This window comes from Gymnoscopelus microlampas, assembly GCF_963454915.1.
Source record: "Gymnoscopelus microlampas genome assembly, chromosome: 23".
NCBI lineage: Eukaryota > Metazoa > Chordata > Actinopteri > Myctophiformes > Myctophidae > Gymnoscopelus > Gymnoscopelus microlampas.
In genome coordinates, this window is record NC_139960.1 from 34486057 (window position 1) to 34511056 (window position 25000).

Below are 25000 nucleotides of genomic sequence, written 5' to 3' on the forward strand. Positions count from 1 at the left end.
CAGGACCCCCCCTGGGTCAACAAACTATACTACAAGTAAGACGCGCGAACGCGGGAAGCGAACGCAAAAAAAAAAAAAAAAAGAATGAATTTTTTTTTTTTTTTTAAGTAACCAATAAAAAATTCAAAAAAAAATACAAAGAAATTCTGCGTTAAAAGGAGCATCTTAGAAAAATACAAATTCACAAAAAAAAAACTTTGAATGGTTTTGAACAATTCAACAAAGTGTTTGAAGTGCCTGTTTCACTCACTTCCGGTGGGCGGAGCCAAAATCCGAGCCCAAAGTATTTGTTCGTAGACCCCCACTTAGGGGGGGTAGAAAAAGTTTGGGAGCGATTCGGACACTTTTCATTTAACATGGGGTTTCAATGGGGAGCTTTTAGGAGCCTTCTCCGGGGCGTGGCTTCCGGGGGAAGGGGCGGGCTTAAACGCAACCTTGACAGGTGTGTTCAGTTTTCAAAGACCTTTCATTTGATGTATGGTACGTCTATATTGGACATTTACTTGGCTGCACACAGGCAGTGCACACAATAGTGCACACAGACAGACAGATACACAAGCAGAGCACGGTGTCATAGTAAGCTCCACTTGCGCGCGCCTCCTTCCGCTGCGTTCGCAATAAAAAATGGTCAAGCATTGACCAAACTGTCAAATATGACCTGAGAGTGAAAGAGTGTTTTGATTTGTTGTAAACGAAGACCGAAAATAAACCATTCATTCATTCAAAAAGAAAAGAAAAGAAAGAGGCAAACCTTTTTGATCTGGCTACATGCTCACAACACCTCGTTCTGTGGAACCGAGTCAAACTAAATGTAATGCCTCAAAATGTTGTGCAATATTAGGTAAAAAAATTTACAATATGTGTGAAAATAGCCGATCTACTCACAACGCCTTGCGTAGCTATATTCACAATATTTATCTGCGGAACCGAGTCAAACTAAATGTAATGCCTACAATTCCAAGTGCTTGTCAGGGTGGGGGGTCCCCAGTTCAAATATGATTATTTTGGTGGCTCCTTCAAATATAATTATTTTGGGGGGTCGCGGCCTGAAACGTTTGGGAACCTTTGGTTTAGAGATAATTCGTATTTGGGGGACATATAAGAACTGTATTCCAAAAATAAACAAATGAGCCTGGCGGTTTGTTGTGAAAATAGCCAAACTACAAGCTCACAACGCCTCGCGAACACGAGACGTTGTGAACTTGTAGATCGGCTATTTTCACAAAAATGTTTTCCTCTTAACGTAATATTTGACAATTTGGTATTAAATAGGTCTTAAAAGTCATTCAATTATACTTGTATTAACCAATTAAGACATGCCCGATTCTACAAATGCCTTCTAAATCAGTAGTTCTCAAACTTTTTCTTAATTCAAAGTTATTCAAAATGTTTCAAACACTTTCAAGATTTTTGACAAATGTTCAAAAATAGAAGATGACTTCGTGCTGCGCTGTGAGCTTGTAGATCTGCTATTTTTGAATAGCCAAAACTAAAATCTAAGGGGTTTTTAATGGGTTAATGTGCAGATACCCTGTATACACTTATACTGTAACTGTATGTTGGTTTGTTTACTGTTGAGTGAGAAAACAACGTGCACATTAAGCTAATCACCCCCCCCCCCCAAATAATTTGGGGACCCCCTCAGTCTGGGAACCAGTTGCTGTAGCTCATGATTTATGGTTTCATAATAGCTAGAACAGTGAGTTGAAGGGAAGGTTGTTCTATGTGATCTCCTCCAAGGATGTCCTTTTGTGGAGCCTTGAAGGTGACTTGTTGACAAGGCACCAACATGGCAACCGGCCAACTCCCACAAAAACCCACCAGACACAGCGGATCAGACTGAGCGACCTACAGCAGGCAGTGATGGAAGTATTCACATGTTGTACTCAAGTAAAAGTATCAATATCCTATTGTAGAAATAGTCTGTTGCAAGTACAAGTTTGGTATTCAGAATTTACTTCAGTAAAAGTACAAAAGTATTGGCATCCGCGTTGGTGTTGGCTAGATCACACTCTCGCATCGCATTGGCATCAAAATATATTTAAAGTACCACAAGTAAAAGTACTCATCATTATGCAGAAGTTCCCATTTCTCAAGTTTTCAAATGTCTAAAATGTCTAAAAATCCTTTGAAAATAGCAGAGCTTGTAGATCGGCCGTTTTCAAATAGCCAAAGTATAGGGCTGAAGTAGTTATAATAATAATACAAATCTACAAAGTAACTAGTAACTAGTAAAGTTTTCAAATAATTGTAGTGGAGTAAAAAGATAACAATATTTGCCTCTGAGATGTAGAAGTTTTAGAAGTAAATATTTTTATGCTATGTTGATAAATTGAATACATACAGTAGGACCACAATGGAAACAAGCCCCCAGGAGTTTTTAGTGTTATCCTTTTAGCCTACATGTCTTACTGTACCACTTGCTGTTTACATGTCTGACTAATAAAGTATTCAATGAATCAATCAATGCCAAGGACCCCCAAATAGCCAAAGCCTCTGTCTGCGGCTCCCCATTACAAAATGGCTTATTTTTATAATGAATAAAAAATAAAACCAATTTTCTCTGTCTATATGAAAACATTTTTTTACATTTTGACTATAATGACATGGCCAAAATAGGGATTTAAAAATGTCATGAAATTAATTTGAATTGAAATGAAAGACGATATCCAATTTCCAATTGCGCCCCCTGGCAGACCTGCAGCCCCCACTTTGACAACCACTGATGATGTCATAATTGAGGGAAATCCAGAGAGAGAGAGAGAGAGAGAGCAGTAACTCATTGGGTTTAATAGACACATTTCTCATGGGAGTTCATAAAGACAAAGAAAAGGAACAGCCAGGAACACGACGGAGTGGGTGGGGTGGGGGGGGACGGTTGCATTAGGAACAGAGTGTTTTGCTGTTTGAATATTGATTGGTGAGTGTTATTTTCAGTTCTGGGATTGCATTAACACTTTGGCAGCAAATCGAAAAAGGCCCTGGCTCCTCACCAGAGTCTGATCCACAGTTGGAGGCCATTTTGGTGGAAAAAACAACAAAGAAAACCAGTTTGTTTTCCAACCCGTAGCTTCTTGTGGTCAGATGCTGTAGATCAGTCTTTCCCAAATGGTGTGCCGAGGCACATTGGTGGCATACCTGGACTTGTCAGACGAGTATACTGTACACAGGAATCCCGAAAGGGGTCCAGCGACACCCTGCCTCACAAAGGAAATGTAGGAGCTTACTTTGACCTACTGGCAGTGAGTGTGCACAAGCAATTTGGCGCTGATTGGTCCAGCGATGTGTGAGATTAGCCGTGGACAGACAGACAGACAGACAGACACACGGACAAATCGTTTTCTAGATGGCTCACTGGCTACAGAGCCACGTCCTGCAAAGACACAGGACCCTGGGAAGAGGATGAACGCAACGTCTAAGGTCTCCTGTGCTGCCATCGCTTGGCTGCCTCCAGTTTCCACAGAGTAAGGAGGACCATGGATGCTGCAGGTTACCATGACACCCTGATAGCCATGTTGCTAAGCAACATGGCTATCATAAACAGATTCCACACTACGCCAGCCGGTGTCTACCTATATCTCTCTCTCTCCCCACCCCCCTCCAATGTTTTACTTTAACTTAGCCACCAACCACTAAGGAAAAAACAACTGTGATAGTCAACCTATTATCAGTCATCCTCATTAAACTGTCCTAAAGAAGTGTGGCTGCTTGAGCCCTGCTAAACGAGGTGCTGCTGTGTTATATGGAGTGTGGGGTAATTACAGACGACTCATTGTTCTCTAGCGCCTGCTGCCTGATGGTAGGTTGTTAAGACGAAGACCGGTACATCTGAGGAGATAACACGTTGTAGCCTTTAAACGCTACACTTGAAGCCATAATCACACACTAAAGACACTTGCACGTGTGCAATCAGTGGTGGAGAAGAAGTACTCTGCTTTATTTTACTTAAGTAAAAGTTGTAATACTACAATATAAAGTCCGTATTAAACATTTTACTGACAGATAGATGGATAGATAGATTGAAGAAGCCGAAGCTTGTGGTCCAACTTAAGTAATATAAAAATACTAAAAATGTACTCTAGTAAACATTTTACTATAGTAAAAGTGCAAAAGTATTGCCATCAAAGTATACTTAACGTACCAAAGTAAAAGTACTAAAACTTTGTCAAACTTCAATGAAAATAGCCTATCTACAAGCTCACAAGACATCCCGATGATGTGTCATGTTGTGAGCTTATAGATCAGCCATTTCCGAACAGCCGAAGTGGTTAATGTGTGTTTTATAATAATATTTTAAATCAAGTAGTAAAAGTATCAGTATCAGTAAAGTACTGTACTTGAGTAAAGGTACTTAGTTACTTCCCACCACTGTGTGCAATGCATATAGGCCTAACACTTTAATGCTGCATGCTGCTTCCCTTGTTTTAGCGTGCACACTTAAAGTAGCTGGGAGGGAATGTGGCCAAAATCATCAAGATCGTGCACTTGGTGACAAGTTTTTGGGCAATCAGTGGGCGGGCGTGAATGGTGATTATGTAATGCTTTGTCGCAGATCAATGCACACTGGCGGAGACATTTACAGAAATTAGTTATGTGCTGTCTATGTTCTTGGTAGACAGCTTAAACTTGACTAAAATAGCACAGAAACTATTCAGTATTGGTTTTAAGACATTTTGATAATAAACTTTTTCAAGTTTTTAGCATTTATGCCAAGTGTGCACATGGAGATTACATCTAATCAATAAAATATGTTTACTATGGCTTTATAAAGTGAGGCCATTAGGCAATCAGGCACTTCACATAATGAGGTCATTTCCAGACTGTAGATGTGTCTCACTCACACTGATGAGGAACGAGGAGCGTTTCCATGTCATTGTTGTGAGGGGGATTATTCTATTGTGGTGTTCTCTCAGGCCATATAATGTTCTAGCTCATTAAATGAAGCTCTGCTGAACTCTAGATGTAAGTGTGTGTGTGTGTGTGTGTGTGTGTGTGTGTGTGTGTGTGTGTGTGTGTGTGTGTGTGTGTGTGTGTGTGTGTGTGTGTGTGTGTGTGTGTGTGTGTGTGTGTGTGTGTGTGTGTGTGTGTGTGTGTGTGTGTGTGTGTGTGTGTGTGTGTGTCAAGTGTACAGTATTTATATACCTCCAAATCACAACAAATGTTATCTCATGACATTTACATATAGATCAGGTCAAAGCCATACTCTTACCAATCTGGGAACCCATTTGGTAAAAAAAAAAGAAGGGGTACCACTACCACCTCCTTTTTTGTGTAGAAACAGGTTTGGCTCCTCCCCTTTCTTAGTCCACTTCCTCCGGGTTGCTTCTGTGTTTATTCCTACTAACAACAACACTACATGTTTAATGCAGTGGTGCTGACAGATTCTGCTCAGAGAGATTATACTCTAACAGATATCCAACAATTCCTCCAAGAACAAGCACTTGGCGACAGTGCCAAGGAAACACTCCTCTTGAAGCCATTTAGACCGGGAACCCTTATACGTAACTATACCTTTCAATCCAATTCAATTTTTTTCCCCAGAAAGAACCAGGAGATTCGAAGATTTACTGCTCCATTCACTTCCTGGTTTTATTCCTAAATTTATTTGGGAAATAACCTGTATCTCGGCTCCTGTGTTCTACTATGTATTTTTGGCGAGACATGCTATTTTCAACGGCGTATAACAAGCGAACAGGAGGTCACCATGACATTTTTTCAGGGGATTGGTCATACTGGAGATAAATATTCTGTGACTACTTGAAAAAGTAAGCAGTCAGGGCTTTATTTATTTATTTACTCTGGCAGTGGAAGAGTTAATTGAAACGTTTTTCAGAAAACTTAGGTCAGGATTTAGAAGGCGTTTTTAGAATCGGCCTCAGGTTTAAATGGATTGACCACTTTTAACCTGACATCCCTATTTTTGGGCATGAAAAATTAGTCTATGTACTTCTCTTACGTTGCCTACACCATCATTTTAAACAGATACATCTAATTTGAGTGATATGAATGTTCATGTATTAACAAACAGAAAATAAAGCAATAATTAGGCTTGTATAACGCTCTAGTTTTTGCTTCTTTTTGCCACATATTATCTTCTTTTTGACAATTGACTGCTGGGCTGCTTATGATTGTTCAAGCCTGGTTTGAGTTAACGTTGACAAGGCACGGCTGAATTGTATTAATGGAACGGCTTTCAAAATGGATTTTTTCAATTAAGTGCGGATTTCATTAGCAACGGTGATGGAATACCCCCGGGAGACACAGACACGAGTACAGTGCGGGATAAACCACGACAACAGGAACCATTGAATAACATGCAGGGATACAAAAGATTGCTACAGGATTACTTACACTAACATCAACAGATGATTGGACACAGACTAAACAGAGGACAGGACACACACACACACACACACACACACACACACACACACACACACACACACACACACACACACACACACACACACACACACACACACACACACACACACATAGGACACACACACACACACACACACACACACACACACACACACACACACACACACACACACACACACACACACACACACACACACACACACACATACATAGGACACAGGTTTATACAATGGACAATCAATACAGGTGTAACACATGACATACTGTAGATGTTGAGGGGAGAGTGACATCTGCTGGACAGGTAGGAGCAGGACAGCCGTGATTGTACTACTTGAATCCTGAATGCAGCGTCCAATTGCCCAATTTTGCAAAACATTTTTTAATATATTAGTCCTACAAATTTTTGCCAAACATCACGCAAATCGGTACACATTATCTCTATAGTCAAGTGATCAAAACGGATCCATCAGATTTTTTTTCATATTCCATCCTGATTGGCCTGAATTCCAAACATTGCTGGCCCACAATAACCTACCTGACCTGGTGGAGACCTGTGCTTCGAGGAGCACTTTTTCTAGTTGCTTTTTTGGGCTTGTTTCCTAATGTTGTTAAAAAAAAGTGTTTTTTAATATGTATTTTAATATGTATTTGTCCGCAGACCTCCCCCCAACTGAAAATATTTTGTGCCCCACCCACCATACATGTTTGTGTTGTTAAAATGTTTCAAGCATATTCCAAAATTACCTATTTTTTCAAGATTATTATTATTATTATTTTTTTGAAAATAGCAGATCTCTTTTGGGCTTGTTTTCATAGACCTGGTTGCTTATTTCTCTTTATCTTGCAACTGCAACTGGGGGGGGCGGGGAACCGCGACCCAGGTAGGATGTGTAAATTACGTCAGACTTCGGTGCTCTATTGCCAGCTGAATAAGTCCACAATGAGTGATCCTTTTTGCCGGTGATCTACACGTTGTGTGTGTATTGTGGTTATTGGCACGGCTCCGGAATGCATAGTCCTATAACAATGTTCATTTGAAATGTCTGGCTCTTAAGAGGCAACGTCTGGCTTTTGACAAAATGATTGCTGTGAAAGCGAACCTGGATTAGTATCAGAGAAGTTGTTAACTGGTCTAAATATTGGCTTATAAAATAACTAATTAAAAACTAAAGATAAGATAACCTCAAGAAAATGCTCACAGGGGAGTTATCGGCTACCCTGATAACAGAGCACTCAGCGGTGTTATTCCCACACACAGGCACTTCGGAGACATTTCTAATGAAGTACTTGCTAGTTGCAGTAGCTAGTTCACCTGTCACTGCCCCCCCCCCCCCCCAACAGTCTCACACACACACACACGCACACGCACACGCACACAGAGAGAAACCCTGCAGCTAAAGAGGCAATCACTTTGCTGGGGCCTTGCAAGTGGAGATGACACAGATATTCAATCTCGGCGTGTGTGTAAGTGAGTTTGTGTGCGTGCGTGTGTGTGCATGGGGCCGTGACGTGCGTGTGCTTACATCATGTCGACAGTGCAGCTGTGTACAGCTGTAATTGGGCGTGTTGCTGGCTGTTGGCTTGGCACACAGACAGTTGTTCTCTACTGGAGGAGAGATGAGCATGTCACAGGCCGGAGAGCGCAGTGACACACTGGGAGAGAGAGCACGGCTGTTCTCTAACGAGCCTCTTCTTGGGGAATCTGGAAGAAGTTTTGTTGTGGACCATTTATTGTAGAGCCCGAACCATGTATGGTTTTCAATTAAATTTTATTAAAGTGTCAAATCACAACAAGTTGTCTCGGTTTTGGCCGTGTGTATCGGCCATTTTTTTGACGACAAAGGTATCTGCAATTATGCATTATATGCACTCATTAAATTTTGTATCCACTTTCTTTTTTCAGATATTTTTGGGGCTTTTCTGCCTTTATTGATAGTACACAGTAGAAAGAGAGAGACAGGGAGTGACACGCAGCAAAGGTCATCGGGCTCGGGAATCGAAGTTCAGTTTATGCATTTATTTTTATGTATAAACAATCCATGTGTTTATTTGTATACATATTTTGTTAAATGTTCTCAAATAGAAACTTTAATCAGATCTAAGTTCTTCAAGTTGATGTGACAATGTTGCACTTTTTGACAAAATATTGGTCAAAACATTGGTGATTGTCTAGTACTCACTGTAGTTTAGAATAGGACTTGCAAGGGTCGCCCGATTTCGGAGAGTCCTCCAACCAAACCAGTTCCATTACTGTATGGCCTACAGTACTGGATATATAGATCCCTTAACAGACGACGTCACACTGATAAGAACCAGTATGTGTGCAACCAGTATGCGCGCAATGAAACCCATTCTGTCAGGTCTCGCTAGGACGCGCCTCACTAGCCAACACACAAGAGGGGGCTGGGGTGTGCTGAAACCAGCGCACCCCGAAACAATAGGTTGAGAATTGATTGCATTAAATAATAACCTGTGCATCCAGTCTCAATGTTGGTAAACAAATAATTGATCTATATTGACAATAAAATGACTTGAGTTCTGTAAACCACACACACGCCTGTGTTTTCATGAAGTTGTGCGCGCAAGTACTTGTGCCTGCACCTGCATTGGTGTACCACTGTACCCATGCCACGGTACCCATACAGTAAGAGTTCACACCTCAGACAGTACCTACAATCCTCTCTCTCTGTCTGTCTGTCTGTCTGTGTGTGTGTCTCTCTCTCTCTTTCTCTCTCCTGCAAGCTGTCACAACAGCAGCTGTTCATGTTTCCTCTGCTCTTCAATGCCTTCCCCCTCATCAATGAGATGGCAGGTGTGTGTGTGTATGTGTGTGTGTGTGTGTGTGTGTGTGTGTGTGTGTGTGTGTGTGTGTGTGTGTGTGTGTGTGTGTGTGTGTGTGTGTGTGTGTGTGTGTGTGTGTGTACACATTGCTTGGCTAGCCTGCCAAATCAACAATCTCTGTGTGGGTGAAAGGATATTTTAGACAACAGCAAAATTAATGTATCTGCATTTGTGTGCGTGTGTGTGTGCGCGCGTTCGTGTTTGCTAAATATGGTGTATACACTATACATACATTCATACATTCATACATACACACATATTGTGTGTGTGTGTGTGTGTGTGTGTGTGTGTGTGTGTGTGTGTGTGTGTGTGTGTGTGTGTGTGTGTGTGTGTGTGTGTGTGTGTGTGTGTGTGTGTGTGTGTGTGTGTGTGTGTGTGTGTGTGAAACTTTTATTTCCTTCTAGTAGGCTATAGCAATTTCATGTACATATTTAAAGTAGTCATTGCACATTTTGCTCAAGGCTGATTCCGTCATCCCACATACATTAATTTTGTTCATTAGCTGTCCTGTAACTCTGTGATGTGTCACGAGCCATTTTACATTAGCTCGTTAGCCGGCCTGCTGCTGTCATGTCAGTTTTACACCAGCTTCATGAGCACATATCTTTTATGGCGTGGTTACTGTTTTTCATTAGCTTTATGTAATTGAGACAGTCTTTGCCCCGCCAGCAGCAGGATTATAAGGATGGTGAGGTCTGTCTGTCTTTGACTTGACCCAAGCAAAATATTGTCATTGACCTTGTGTCTCCATATTTTGTCTTTTTATGTTGGAGTACCCTATTTTGTACTTGTGTGCAGTGGTGTAAAGTAAATAAGTTCTCTCTCTCTCTCTCGCTCTCTCGCTCTCTCTCTCTCTCTCTCTCTCTCTCAATCAAAACAAATCTTTTAATTCCTTACAACAGTCCTCAAGTCCTTTAAAGCTCCGGTTCTCCTTGGAACTTTGCTCTGGGGATATGGCTCTCTAGAGCTCCTTCCAGCAAACACAGCAATAAGCCATACATGATGTACAAGCTTAGTTAACAGCTTTTATCTCTGACAGTGATGGACAAAGCCCATGTATGTGAGTCAAAGTATAGATATTCCTCGTCAAATATTACTCAAGTACTAGTGAAAGTTGCTCCGACATTTTTACTTGAGTTAAAGTACAGGAGTACTTGATTTTAAAAATACTAAAAGTATTCAAATGTACAAATTATTTAAAAAAAATTGCAAAAATATAAATAATAGCGAAAAATTCCAGATCTACAATGAACAGAGAGTGGAGGAGTTAAACGCTAGAGAGGACATGAGGGAAAGAGGTGAGAGAAACAGACCGTAGGGTTAAAAGAGCCTAGGAAGAGATTGGAGCTTCAGAAACATGGAGTGGAGTCTGTTTGTTTCGAACAGACTTCTGAGAATCACTGTTCTAATATAGACCATAGACCGACGATGTAATGACCACATGAGCGTAGAAAATGTTTATGGAAATGCGGTTTAAGGGTCAGCAGTGCCGAACATGGTCCGAGATCGAAACGTGCATTTCGGTCCCATCAACGTTGTACTGTTCAGACTGTTGCATGGATGGAGCAAACACAACCTGACAGGCTCCATGGCTAACAAATGGCCACAGCATGTGGTTTCTTTGCCATGTCACCATAGACAAAAATCTATAAATAAATAGACAAACTGAATTTCCCTCCAGGGATCTATAAAGGTTAATCTTATCTTATGTTAGACTAAAAGGAAGTGTATTGACTGTGGAAATACATTTGTTCAAATCAGGTGTTAACCTTTTGACCTTTCACTGTTTGTTTATAATTTGATAGTGGTTCAGGGTTGATAGAGTGCTTCCAGGATCGGCCAATCAGTTGCCATCGATGAATTAGGTTAATTGAATTGCCCAATCAATACATCTGTTTTGCACCCATAGTTACATCACTTGGAATCTACTGTATATTTGTTATGAAGAGTAGATTTGTCTGGCATGTAGATCTGTGTAGAAAATTAAATAGTTCTTAAAACCTGTCAACTTTGTTTCAACTGTGGCTGAAGCTAGGGCTGGGCAATATGTCCATCGATATTATATCGATGTTGTGATATGAGACCTGATATTGTCTGAGATTTTGGATATCATACCATTATGATATGACATAAGTCTTGTCTTTTCCTGGTTTTAACCCCCGTTTTATACTTTCGATCTACAACCTCACAGCGGGTTAAAGTGATTAAAGGCTATATATTACAATACATTTATGTCATTTTCTGAACTTACCTGACTTGTTCTATGATTTGCCTTTACCTACTTAGTTATGATTATATAGGCATTATTGATGATTATTTATCAAACATTTTATTGTTTTTTATTGTCTATACTGTCTGTACATTCTAATATAGCTAATCCTTATCCATAATCGATATCAAGGCATTTTGGTAAAACATGTTGTGATATTTGATTTTGTGTCCATATCGGCCAGCGTCGCTCAGGGTATTTTACTGCTGATTTAGAATTCAGATGATCTCTGTAAGTGTTTATGCAACAAGACACGAGAGGGAGTGCTTTGTGGTGGTTGTTGGCACGGTTGTGCTGCTCCGTAGACACAACGTGAAGCATAGTGCCGCCAAAGCCAGCTGGAATGGTTAACAATGTATCACAGAGTAATAATTCGAACAGTGATTTACCCCGCTGTGGTCCAAAGGCGCGTGTGTGTGTGTGTGTGTGTGTGTGTGTGTGTGTGTGTGTGTGTGTGTGTGTGTGTGTGTGTGTGTGTGTGTGTGTGTGTGTGTGTGTGTGTGTGTGTGTGTGTGTGTGTGTGTGTGTGTGTGTGTGTGTGTGTGTGTGTGTGTGTGTGTGTGCGCACTGTACGCGTTCACTGTGTGTGTATATTGTATGAACATTTCTAGTCGTTGCGTGCAGTAGAAAGAACATTGTCTAGATTGTTTGTTGAGGGCCATAATCGTCAGCCAGCTATAAATTCGGCATTGCTAATGCATGTGGACTCACAAACAGAAGCGCATGCATTGCAAAAGGGACGGATGCAAGCCAGGAATGTCATTTCAACTTACCGCATCTCGCCTGACTCGACATATATATTCATGCTTGGAGGCACATATTTACACGCAGGCACGCATACACGCACGGTAGTGGAAGAAGTACTCGGATATTACAAGTTAAAGTCCTGTATTCAAAATTCGTAACAATCTTCTATTAAAATTGGCTTATGGGAGGACCGGCGGGCCAGCGGACCAGGTCGTCACACTCATGTCACCGTGACTCAGCCATAACCATATAAGGAGTTCCCAATGCACCTACGCCCACATATGGATTGGGTTGTCTAACCTCAATGTGTCGTCATGGCATCAGGCACAAACAAACCACTCAGCTCCATATACTGTATGGGCACAAAAGGGGGCATGCCCATATATGGGCATATCGACGGTGCGACGTAGGGTGAGAGGGCCGAACCTCTAGTAAACCAAATCTGCAAAGTAACTAGTAGTAACTAAAGCTGTCAAATAATTCTAGTGCAGTAAAATGTACAAATTTGGCTCTGAGATGTAATGGAGCAGAAGTTTTAAGTATCAAACATTTTAAATACTCAAGTAAAGTAAATGTACCTCAAAATTGTGCATAAGTACAGTACTTGAGTAAATCTTCTTTTATGTTAGATACAACTACTGCTGACTGCACACACATTCTGTACACATACGTACGCACAAAGAAACACATGCATACTGTACACGTACGTTCAAAACAAAAGCATTCCAAACCCTGGCTTCTCCTGTGGCATAAACACAGGGCCATCTTAACATTTGACCCTCCACTCACCACAGAGTCCCCATGACTCTATCAGCCTCTTAGACACACATGGCGGGGTTGGCATGGCAGCCGTGTTTCAAAACACAAGTGCGGTGCTGGCCCCCAGGCGTGCGTGTGGAGGGACAGACAGTGAACCCTTAACCCATTAAGACCTGAAGCCGATTCTACAAATGTCTTCTAAAAAAAAATATATATATATATATATATATATGTTGTTCCAGGGACCCCCCAGAAGCAAAGATTTGAGTTAAAATTTTTCGCTTTAAAAGAATATACTGTATATATTAGGGTTGTCCGATATTGGCTTTTTTACCGATAACCGATATACCGATATTGTCCAACTCTTAATTACCGATACCGATATCAACCGATACCGATATATGCGGGGATTATTGTGATTAGGGTAAGCTCAAATTTCATATCACACACACCATATACAGTAAAAACTCCTGTAACTTATTTATAAAGCAAAAAAAAAAAAAAAAAAAAAAAAAATGTTTTTTTTTTTTTTCAAAAACCGATACCGATATTTTCCCGATATCAATTTTTATGCTAATATCGGCCGATAATATCGGGAGGCCGATAAAATCGGACATCCCTAGTATATATTAAAAATGTGCACACGTTTTCAAGATTTTTCAAAAATAGCAAAAAAGGCTTGTAGCGCGGCACTTGGCAGCTTGTAGATCTGCTATTTTTTAATAGCCAAAGTGTAAAATAATGCTTTTCAGCTCAAATAAAAAAATGACACATTCGTTCCAGGTCTCAATGGGTTAAGAAATGGTCTAAACTCAAAGTGAAAAGAAACCTCATTTCAGACTTGTTCAAAGTGAAATAGTGGTGCGTGCGCACACAAGCACTCACACTCACACTCACACACACTCACTCACAAACACACACACACAGAAATTATAATGATCAGCTTGATAAATATGCTGTCCTCTCCTTGGCATTCCATGTCATTAGAGGAAACACATTTGAAAACATTTCAACATTTCCAATAATTGTACAAATTGTAATGAAATTATTTATTTCATTTAGTGAAAACAAATCACATGTCGTATTATAGTTATTTATATAGGGCTTAAGTGGTTAAACTTAAACGTGACATTAACTGTGTCGATCGATGCAAAAACCTTCGAGAAAACACAATTTCATTTGTACCAATCTCAACATGCCATTTAGCTTATCTACAACACACAGAATTCAATGGAAAGACGTGGTTTCTTAAGCAGCTCGCAAGGCTAGTGCCCCCTAGTGGCGAGAGGAGGATGGAGCGTAGTTTTTGATGTCCCTATGTCACTACACAGACAATCTGTGATGATTTTGATCACATTCTTTTGTTTCTCCAACATCTGGCCTATGAAATAAAACCATTTGGATGAGTGACTTTGCTAAGTGGTGATATTACTTTCAGCCAATGAAGGTTAGTCATTAGCATTGGCATTTTTTTTGCCATGTACCGTAGATACTGTGCCACCCTGGCTGCCAAAGAAAGAGATGTTTATACTGTTCAGTATGCTCCATCTTTTGATTGGGTCATCTCTGCTGCCACAGTGAGCCCAAGGGCAGATGGAACCAAATTACATTAGTGGTGCCGAACACAAAATTGCTTCCACGCGTTCCTCGTTGTGTTTCGGCGACTTTTGAGAGAATGTTTTCGCAAAGCTCGACGCCAGTCATGCTTGTTCTCTCCCTTTGATTGGCTAATTACATTAATTGTGTGCGCTTGGTTTTATTGTGCAGAGTTAGATTGTTCGCATTACAGCTGCAAGCTATCGCATCTCAGGAGGAGTCTTGTTTATCGGTATCCATGTCGACTGTAGAATGTCATGTCAGTGGTTTTGATTCGAGGCATTAGAGACGCGATTGGATGTCATTTGTGGTTCCCAAATCCAGTGGTGTAAAGTAATTAAGTACATTTACTCAAGTACTGTACTTAAGTGCAATTTTGAGGTATGTTTACTTTATTGGAGTATTTCCAATTTTCAATACTTTACTCCACTACATCTCACAGACAAATGTTGTACTTTTACTCCACTACAACTATTTGACAACTTTAGTTACTAGTAACTTTGTAGATTTGGATTATTTTTACAAAACATACATTAACCACTTCAACCCATTACTTCGGCTATAAGAAAATAGCAGATCTACAAGCTCACAACGCGTCGCGATGCGACGCGTTGTGAGCTTAAGATCTGCTATTTTGAAAAGATCTTTTATTTGCGTACTTCTTCCACCACTGCCCAAATCAAAGGCGGTGGCTCGTCTGAGTTTTGATCTGGCAGCCAAACAGACCCTTTTCATTTCTCTCCGAGTGGAATTCACAAACAGACCTTTGTTCTGCTTTTCTGATTCCTCTGACTGTCCGACTTATTTAATTTTACAGCAAAATTGATTCAATAATTCATTTTTTTCTCATTTTGCTCCGTTGGCCCTGTCACTTTTCTATCCTGCGTGACTCCAAACCCTTGGAGCCATCACGGAGCCCCCGGCTAGCGGGAAGAATTGGATTTGATATTTCCCTGGGGAAATTAATAGTATAGTGAGTTTCTGGACCAGGTAGAGATTAAAAGCTTGGGCCCCCATTATAAACCCATTAACCTAGTCATTAGGATCTGGGACAAAGATGGCCATGCTAATTTTAGTAGCCGCACACCAGGGGTTTCCCAAACCTTTCCGTTCCAAGGACCCCCAAATAGCCATATCCTCTGGCTGCGCTCCCCCTATTGCGAAGTGGCTTTAAATAAATCAATACAAACTGGAGTTGTTCGGAAAAGCTGCCGATACTCCCTAAAACGCTGCTAGCGGTATCGGCGAGTATGCCAGTCTGTGCCAACGATACCGCGTAATTTATCACTTGAAGATATTTCATTTACAGCAATATTCTGAATGCTTCGGTTGATGTTGCACTGCTCTTTTATATGCTACTGTACTATTTATATTATTATTTTACTAACTTGTAGCTGCACTTTAGCAATTATGAATGGAATTTTCTATCTATTCCTAGATCAGCGGTTTTCAAACTTTCAACTTTCAATTTCAAGGACCCCCATAACTCGAGAGTGTTATGGGGAGTGCACTCTCAGAGTTACAGAGCTGTGAGGTTCCATTTGTACACTCTCAGAGTTACAGACCTGTGAGGTTCCATTTGTACACTCTCAGAGTTACAGACCTGTGAGGTTCCATTTGGAACCCCCTCAAGGAACCCTGAGGGTACCTGGGTCCCTCCAGAAGTCATAGGATCACTCATAGGTTGGGGAACAGCGGAATCTAGCGTAAACACTGAAAACACGGTTTGGACGTGTTACTCGTCTTTGGCACTCTGCAGGCTTTGGAAAAAATGTACATGTTAAACGTCAATGGCACTGAATGAGTTAATATAGAACAGAAATGTGTAACTGCATTTTTCAAGCCAGCTATTGATCTGCTTTGATCTTTTGTGAACTGTTTTTGATGTATCCTTTAATATATAACCCTTCTCTCCTCTCTCAGAGGCTGGCGGTGGAGGCAGAGAAGTATCAGATGGAGCACCAGTGGAGAGACGACTTTGAGGTGAGTGGCATCACGCGTCACATCTGATATCCTCATTAACACCAGCCACATCTCACACAGTTCAAGTGGTGCCGCGAACTCCAAGAAGAGATGGGGGATCTGTTATTCATGACCTAATATGATTGCCATAATTGGATGGCAAATCTCATTACAATGACAATAGCGGCATAATGACTCAAGTCGAGATTGAATTTCATAATTTTACATAATAGGCAGAAACAACCAGACATTCGTGATGAGGGTGCACGCCCTGTTTTTGTATGTATTTTCCATCAATCCGAGTATTAAGAACACGTTAGAAGAGAACACACCGCAAATGTTATGAACACAATCTTATTTTACTCATTCAGTTACGGCAGCAGGTTGGTGGCTCGATGATTGTAATGTCACTCTCAGCAATGCCACACTCTCTGTGGAATTATAATACACTGTCCTAGCATTGGCCTTGTCATAATGAATGCAAATTGCTAATTTCCTGCCCCTGCTTTGTAATAAATAAAGGCTTACCCTTCTTGGCAGCCGTTTAACAAATGACAGATGATATTTGTGTGTTCTATTGTGTGCTGGAGAACTTCAGAGGAAATCAGCCTCACCTTTTAATCTATTAGCTAGAAAGTCTTCACTGTAGTTAGCCAACTTTTTAAATGATTATTTTCCATTAAAAGTTTGATATAATTCAACTTGCTGCATGCTCGATGACTCTCAGCGGACTGTGGGAGGTTATGGTGAGAGAATGCATTCCCGCTACACGGATAAAATGCATTTATCTGCAGCAGGGGTGGCTCTAGGTCTGAGCTCTGAGCTGTATACGTTTGATTGGCTTCAGATGATTGGTTAGCAAAGTCAATTACTTTACTGCTTTATTGCAACCAAGTAAATATATTTTTGGGGGTTTAAGAGAGCAGTTTGGGTTGGTTCTACAGGTAGGTGTCATTAAAGGGTAAGATCGCTGTGGTTTTTCTCTGCAAGATCTTCATGCAACCTCATGGTCATAACACATCCCCTCTTAAAGATTACACATTTCTCCGCCAAGGAAATTATATTACACAGGTCACAGGATCCCGAACGTAATACGTTGTGTCTAGGTGTGACCCCAAAAAACACCAAAATGACAGATTGTTACCACTGCAGCCAACCTTCCTTTATTCAGTTTGTTGGCATCCCTCGTGTTGATTCTTTTGATTTTAGTGTGGCAAAAAATGAAATACCCTATGTCTTATGTGTATTTCTCCATGACATTTTTATGTAAATGAATGCCCTACTTCATCGTACAATAGTGTTGCACAAAAGTGTGAGAACTATACTGATTTAGAACGCATTTGTAGAATCGGCCTCAGGTCTTCTCGATTCCATACAGTATCTCAAAACACAATATCACAACATTTTACAAAACTTACAGAAACTTACAGAAAGCCCAACCGTGTGTCTGGTGTCAGAAAACCGTTGAGTTTAAGGCAAATATTCCAAATAGCCGGCTAACTTCGTGTTGTAATATGAATTGCTGCACATGACGCTTCTTTCTTTGTCTATTTGAAAGGAGTGGAGATGAGTTGAGCCTTTTGTTTACCTCTTTCCATCTCCCCCTTCCTTGCAGGATGATGACGTTTCTTATTACAACGCCAAAGATGGGGTGAGTACACTTTCTATGTTGGGTTGTGTCATTGCACATTAATAGATAAAAACAAATCACAGCATTCGTTTTGACATGAAACAGTTGGGTGAACACAGGCTATACAGATGATACTAGTTAAGGTTGTGTTCTATTCAGGTCAAATAGAGCCAAGGTGCTGCTATTGTTTTCTTTAAAGATATTTTTGGGGCTTTTCTGCCTTTATTGACAGTACAGAGAGACAGGAAACAGGGAGAGAGACAGGGAGCAAAGGTCGTCTAACTCGGGAATCGAACCTGCGACCCGTCAGTTTGCATTTGGGCCTATATGTGATGTGCGCCTTAACCGCTAGGCTAGCAGCAAGGGGCGCTGGCTGCTGCTATTATGTATGTTAACTTAGCTCACTGGAAGACTTTAAGGCCCTGTTCAGACTGGCAGCACAAATCCAGCCCAAATCTGATTACCTATCCAGATTCCAGTTGAATTGGTTTTATGCAGTCTGAACAAGAGGAACAAGGCTCTGCTTAATAAAAACATAACAATCTGATTCCAATCTGGCTATGCCAAAAATCAGATTTGTCCTGCCACTCTGAACAAGGCCGTAACACCTGTGTTTACCCTACTACTTCATGTCAGTATGAATGCCGTGAAAAAGGTCTATTTGTGATCGCATCGGGACTCTCTTTTTTTCCCCGAGTGTTTCGCCCGGGGACCGCCCGTAATGTCTATGCCTAACCTTAACCTAAAACTATGCCTAAACCTAACCTCAAAACCACCATTATAACCAACATTAGCAAGATTAAGTTAGTTATTAGTTCCAAATGTCAGTTTTGATATATTTACAGTTCATTGCCCAGACACAATTCCCTCTGACAAATTATACAAACCCCTTTGCTTGGGTGGAAGTGACATGCACCTGCGTGCAGCCAGTCTGTTTACATCATGTCTAAACGTGCACATCATTTTCAAGTACTATATGTCCAATTTGGGAAAGGGTGATAAACCTATTCCATCCACCGCAGCTTGCCAACTCAGACAGCGCTCTTGTCAGCATGCCTGCCTTGTTGTCAGGTTATGTAATAATCACAGCGACTGGGCTGTGGTTTGCGGGCGGTTTGCATAATGTGTCGGCAGGGATAGCAGACACACACGTCCTGCTTGAGAAACTTAAAAGGATTCCTGGCTAATTTATATGCTTTAATGCATTATAATTGCCCTCTTTAACAAAAAATTCAAATGAATAAATACAGTATTAATAAATATTGTATTTATGTTAGAAATAGTATTCATCTTTTACTCAAGGGAGACAACGTGTGTTGCAAATTAATGATGTCATTTCTCCATGTGTGCGGTCCAGCCCAATGGAATGTACTGTAAGCATGTGGCAATAAAAACATATTTTAAATATTGTTTTGACGCTGACATTAACCTTAATAATAATAATAATAACTTGGATTTATATAGCGCCTTTCAGAAACCCAAGGACGTTACTTCCTAACCTTAGGAAGTATTACGTTGGTTTTTAGGTAGCACATGCATTTCCTACTGTACATTCCATAGGTCAAATGACATCATCAACTTGCGGCAGGGGTTCTCCCCCTTGAGTAAAAGATGAACTATTTCTAAAATATTTAAGGTGTTTTTAATTCTTAATTTTAGTTATAGAGGGCAATTATAATGTATTAAGGCATATAAGGCACATTAGCCAGGGATCCTTTAAAAAAGTCGCTACGCAACACTCGGTACAATCTTGCGATTGTGTGTTTGAGTGCGCATGCACTGATTGCACTCGCACACTTGACTGCATGGGGTAGCTATTACCATTACCATCTACTATGATTAGTCACCCCTCGCATCTGTGCAGGGGACTATTTTTATACCATGTTAACACACACATGCGGAGAATGACTTGAGCATGTGTGAGGTTCCCACACCTCCGCCTGGCCTGAGAAGTCAACTGTCTGCTTCTATAAACACAGATCAGCATCTACAGTCATTTCTCTCCGCTGTCCTGCTGGGTCAGAGGGCAGTGGTGGAAAAAGTACTCCAATTTTTTACTCAAGTAAAAGAATCAATACTGCGATTTAGAAATACTCAGGAATCACTAGGAATTCAAGATTCACAAGTTATCATATGTATAAAATGTATTGAACATCTTTAAAAAATAGCAGATCTACAAGCTCACAACGCGTTGCACCGCGACGGGTTGTTATTTTCAAATATATATATATATATATTAAATATATATAAGTATATATATATATACGGCTGAAGTGATTAATGTATGTTTTGTAATGATAATCAAAATCTACAAAGTAACTAGTAACTAAAGTTTTCAAATAATTGTAGTGGAGAAAAAAGTAATTTATTTGTCTCTCAGATGTAATGGACTAGAAGTAAAAGTACTGCAAATTGGAAGTACTCCAGTAAAGTAAAAAATACCTCAAGACAGTACTTGAGTAAATGTACTTGTTGTTGTTACTGGTGGTGTAAAATGTTACTTTACACCACTGTCGGAGGGGGCATAGTGTAGGTAGGTATATAGATAGATAGATTCCAGATAGATCTGAAAGTATACCGTTCAGATCTTTATTGTTCTAGTGTGTCACTGGTCTGTGTATATTTCTCTGTACAGCTCAATCAGACAGACAGGCCGAAGAGTCGATACGTCCCAGAATTCCACAACGAGCCAAACTTCAAAAGAGTGGTCTCATACAACACCACCGGCGTGCACATCCCCACTGACATCTATGAAGGCTGTAAGTACACACACGCACTCACACAGTAATCCCCTTATCGTCCTTTCTCCCTCTCTCTCTCACTCTCTCTCTCTCTCTCTCTTTCCACTTTGTCCAGTATCTTCAGTATGTTCCCATGACGTTTAACTTAGCCTGCCAGTGCTGTCCCACAATGCGCACCAGTCTATATATAGCCACGCTATAAACCAGCCAGTGGCCAGTCCACCATGCGCACACACACACACACACACACACACACACACACACACACACACACACACACACACACACACACACACACACACACACACGCACGCACGCACGCACGCACGCACGCACGCACGCACGCACGCACGCACGCACGCACGCACGCACGCACGCACGCACGCACGCACGCACGCACACACACACACACACACACACAGAAGAGCCTGGGAGAGTTGCACTGAATGTCACCATGAGTTTTCTTGTGGGGGCGTTTTGTTTGTGTCACAGCTTGTGTGGTTGTGTACCCCAGTGGTCAACTCACTGTTGCACACTAAGTTGTGTATTTGTAAGTGTTTTTCTCACCCTCAAAATGTTAACCAGTTAAGCCTTATTTTATGCTAAATCTTTTCATTTTTTGAAAATATTGGAAGATTTGGGGCCATTTTCGCCTATAATGACATTCATTCAACCTTTATTTAAGATTATCGGAGAGATCATTGAGGGAGACCCTCATTTACAATGATGCCGAGATTACACACACATACTGTATAAATAACATTAGAGCAACAAGAAAAAAACAATAAAGTTGACACAAACAGTTAAAACAGTTGCATGTTAACAGAAATCAGTTAAAACAGTTGCATGTTAACAGCAATCAGTTAAAACAGTTGCATACAGGTAATGCACGGTTATTATATAAATTCCTAAAATGGCCCAACAAAGGGATGCTGGGTTGAAAGTGGTTAATTCCCTTGAGAAGTCTTGATAGTGTAGATCTGTGTAGCGTGCGTGATTCCATAGCGTTGTCACGTCTTGTTCTGTCCTTCTATCGTCTTTCCATTTAAATTAAATGTCTTTGTCACAGTTTTACCATCATTACTCATTCATGTGTTTTTTTTTTACATCGCTTAACATCCTGGTGTGTTCAATCCAGTCCGCTGTCTGTGCCGTAACACACATTTCCATAATGATCCAAATGGTCTTGTGTGTGTAAATATCTCCTGAAAGCACCAATGGTCATCAAGTCATCTTCGGTGAAGAATATCATGATATTTGATTTTGTCAATATCGTCCAGGCCTACCTTGACACAGTTCAAACAAGTCAAACGTTTGGATTGGAACTGATGCAGCTCTCTGGTCACTAACCAATGCCATAAGACAAGGACTGGACCATGGTCATGCTGCTTTTCTAATTTCAAGGACCAGTCAACAAAGTATATACGTATAGGGTTTAACCACTTAAATCCTACATACTTAGTTGACCGGGGTCCTCCAAGTAGCCCGAAAATAGCCGATCTACAAGCTCACAACACGATGCATCGTCAGAGGCTGAATGTCTGCCCCCAGAACAGGGACGCAAGAGTTCATGTGGTTAAAGAACATGACCCTCAGTTACAGGCTCTCTCTCTCTCTCTCTCCCTTCACTTTGTGAATGTCTCTCTCCCTGGCATTACAGTGATATAATTATCCCTGCCACACCTTCCCAGCTGACCCAGGGTTATTCCAGACCACTGCCTCCCATTTTACTTCCTGACCTGTTAGGGAGGACACAGAGTAGCAGTTGAGCCCTATTTTATGCGTTGTCGTACAGCAGTGTTCTGCAAAAAATGCCGATCTCCAAGCTCACAATGTGACACATGAGCTTTGAGATCGGCTTTTTTCAGTATTTTTGAAGATTGATTACTTTATTCAAATCAATTATTTCTTAGACTCTAATCGATTAAATCGAGTCATTTGATTAAGTTAATCAGACTAATGCATTTAGTCAACTTTTTTCCACGTTGATTCGTAGATATACAGTAATATACATTGCTGCCGATGAGCAGGTTGGTGCCTTGCATGGTTTCCTCTGCCATGGGTGTATGAATGTGTGTGTGAATGGGTGAATGTAATGCACAATCTATGTAAAGCGCTTTGGATAAAAGCGCTATATAAATGCACCATTTACCATTTACATTTATTTTCTTTCTTTTTTTTATCCCCAAAATGCAGTTCTCGATCGATATTTGCGGTCCTATCTCTGAGTGACCCACTCAGCCAACAGTGAAAAGTTGAATGCCAATAGCAGAATAATCGTTGCTGTCGTCCAGAAACCTTGTTTCTCCATGTTTACACTTTTATTTTCGTAAATTAATGCCCTACTTCAGTGGTTTTCAACCCTTTTCATGCCAAGGACCCCTAAATTGATATACATTTGGCCGCGGACCACCATTTGAAAATGTTTTGTGCCAGGGACCCCCAGAAGCAAAGATATCAGTTAATTTTCACTTAAAAAAAATATAAATATTCAAAGATATGCACACTTTTTCAAGGTTTTTCAAAAATAGCAGATCTACAAGCTCATAGCGCGGCACTCGGTGCCGCGCTATGAGCTTGTATATCTGCTATTTTTGAATAGCCAAAGCTAAGTGGTTAAAAATGACTGTGACGCTATGTTAACTCATTTAGCTGGGGACCCCCTGGTACTCCCTCAAGGACCACTGGTGGTCCCCGGACCACTGGTTGAAAACCACTGCCCTACTTCATCATACAAGAGTGTCACACAAAAGTAGTGAAAATAGCAGATCTATAAGCTCTCAACGCGTCGCAATGCGACGCGTTGAGAGCTTGTAGATCGGCTATTTTCACTATTTTAATTTGTCAATACAATAATAATAAAAAGGAACAATTTTGGACATATGGGGTTTACACCCGACAGCGACAAGATGTGGCATGAGGCCACACTGGTAATCTATGTGGAATGGTATACTAATGCCATTATATTCTTGACTAATGACCACACTGCAAAAGTCAAGAGTTTTTCATTTTACTCAGGCGGTATTGAATGCAAAGCACTCCATGTTTTAGCAGACGTTGTTCCGAATCTGTGCGATCAAATCGAAAAGGCGTTTATTAATCAGAATCTACGAAATAAAACGTAAATGTAAAACAACTAACTAGAAAAACTAAAAAACAACAACTAACTACTTATAAAAAACTACAACTAACTCCTAATAATGACGTGGCTTCCATGTGAATGTCATGTGGCCAGCCTATGACATCAGTCACCTATGACACGTCTATTTATGATGTCAGTAATATAACATTAGTCATCTATGATGTTAGTAATATAACGTCAGTCGTCGATGACATCTATAAAAAGTATGGCGTCAGGGACGCCCGCTGGCCTAGCGGTCCAGGCGCTTACCACATATGCTGCTAATCCAGCTTGACAGCGTGTTGCGGGTTCGACTCCCGATCCTGACGACCTTTGCTGTGTGTCACCCCCCCCCATTTCTCTCCCCATTTCCTGTCGGCCTACTTTCCCTATCAATAAAGGCAGAAAAAGCCCCCAAAAAATATCTTTAAAAAAAAAGTATGACATCAGTCCAGTCATCTCCATAATTGGGTTAAAGTTTCAGCCGAAATCTGACCTCCATTGACTTCCAATAGGAACATAAAGTTCTTCGAAAATAAAGGAAATTAAATTACACGCACCACCGGCCACTTTTGCAGGTACACTTGTCCTGCTCCTGAACACAGATTTCTAATCACATGACAGCAAGTCAATGCATTTATCAATGTGCACATGGTACAAGACGATCTGCCGCAGTTCAAACTGACCATTAGAATGGGGGAAAAGGGTGATTCTAAAGTGGCATGATTGGTGATGTCAAACTAGCTGGTCTGAGTATTTCAGAAACCGCTGATCTACTGGGATCTAAGAGAGTGGTCAGAAAAAGAGAAAATACCCGGTAAGCGGCAATTCGGTGGGCGAATATGTCTTGTTGATGCCAGAGGTCAGCGGATAATAATGGCCAGACTGGTTCGAGCTGACATGACTCAAAGTTAGGGGTTGAGTGTCTTACTCAGGGATACCGGGATGGA

General features: G+C 40.8%; 1 protein-coding gene across 1 annotated transcript in view; it reads left to right on the plus strand.

The window, feature by feature from the left end:
- cacna2d1a (calcium channel, voltage-dependent, alpha 2/delta subunit 1a) overlaps nucleotides 1-25000 on the plus strand; it is a 153158-nt gene that overhangs the window by 38955 nt on the left and 89203 nt on the right. The window contains exons 4-6 of the mRNA XM_084050508.1: nucleotides 16520-16579; nucleotides 18174-18209; nucleotides 20824-20947. Coding sequence (XP_083906634.1) covers nucleotides 16520-16579; nucleotides 18174-18209; nucleotides 20824-20947 — 220 coding nt within the window. The remainder of the gene's footprint in view (nucleotides 1-16519; nucleotides 16580-18173; nucleotides 18210-20823; nucleotides 20948-25000) is intronic.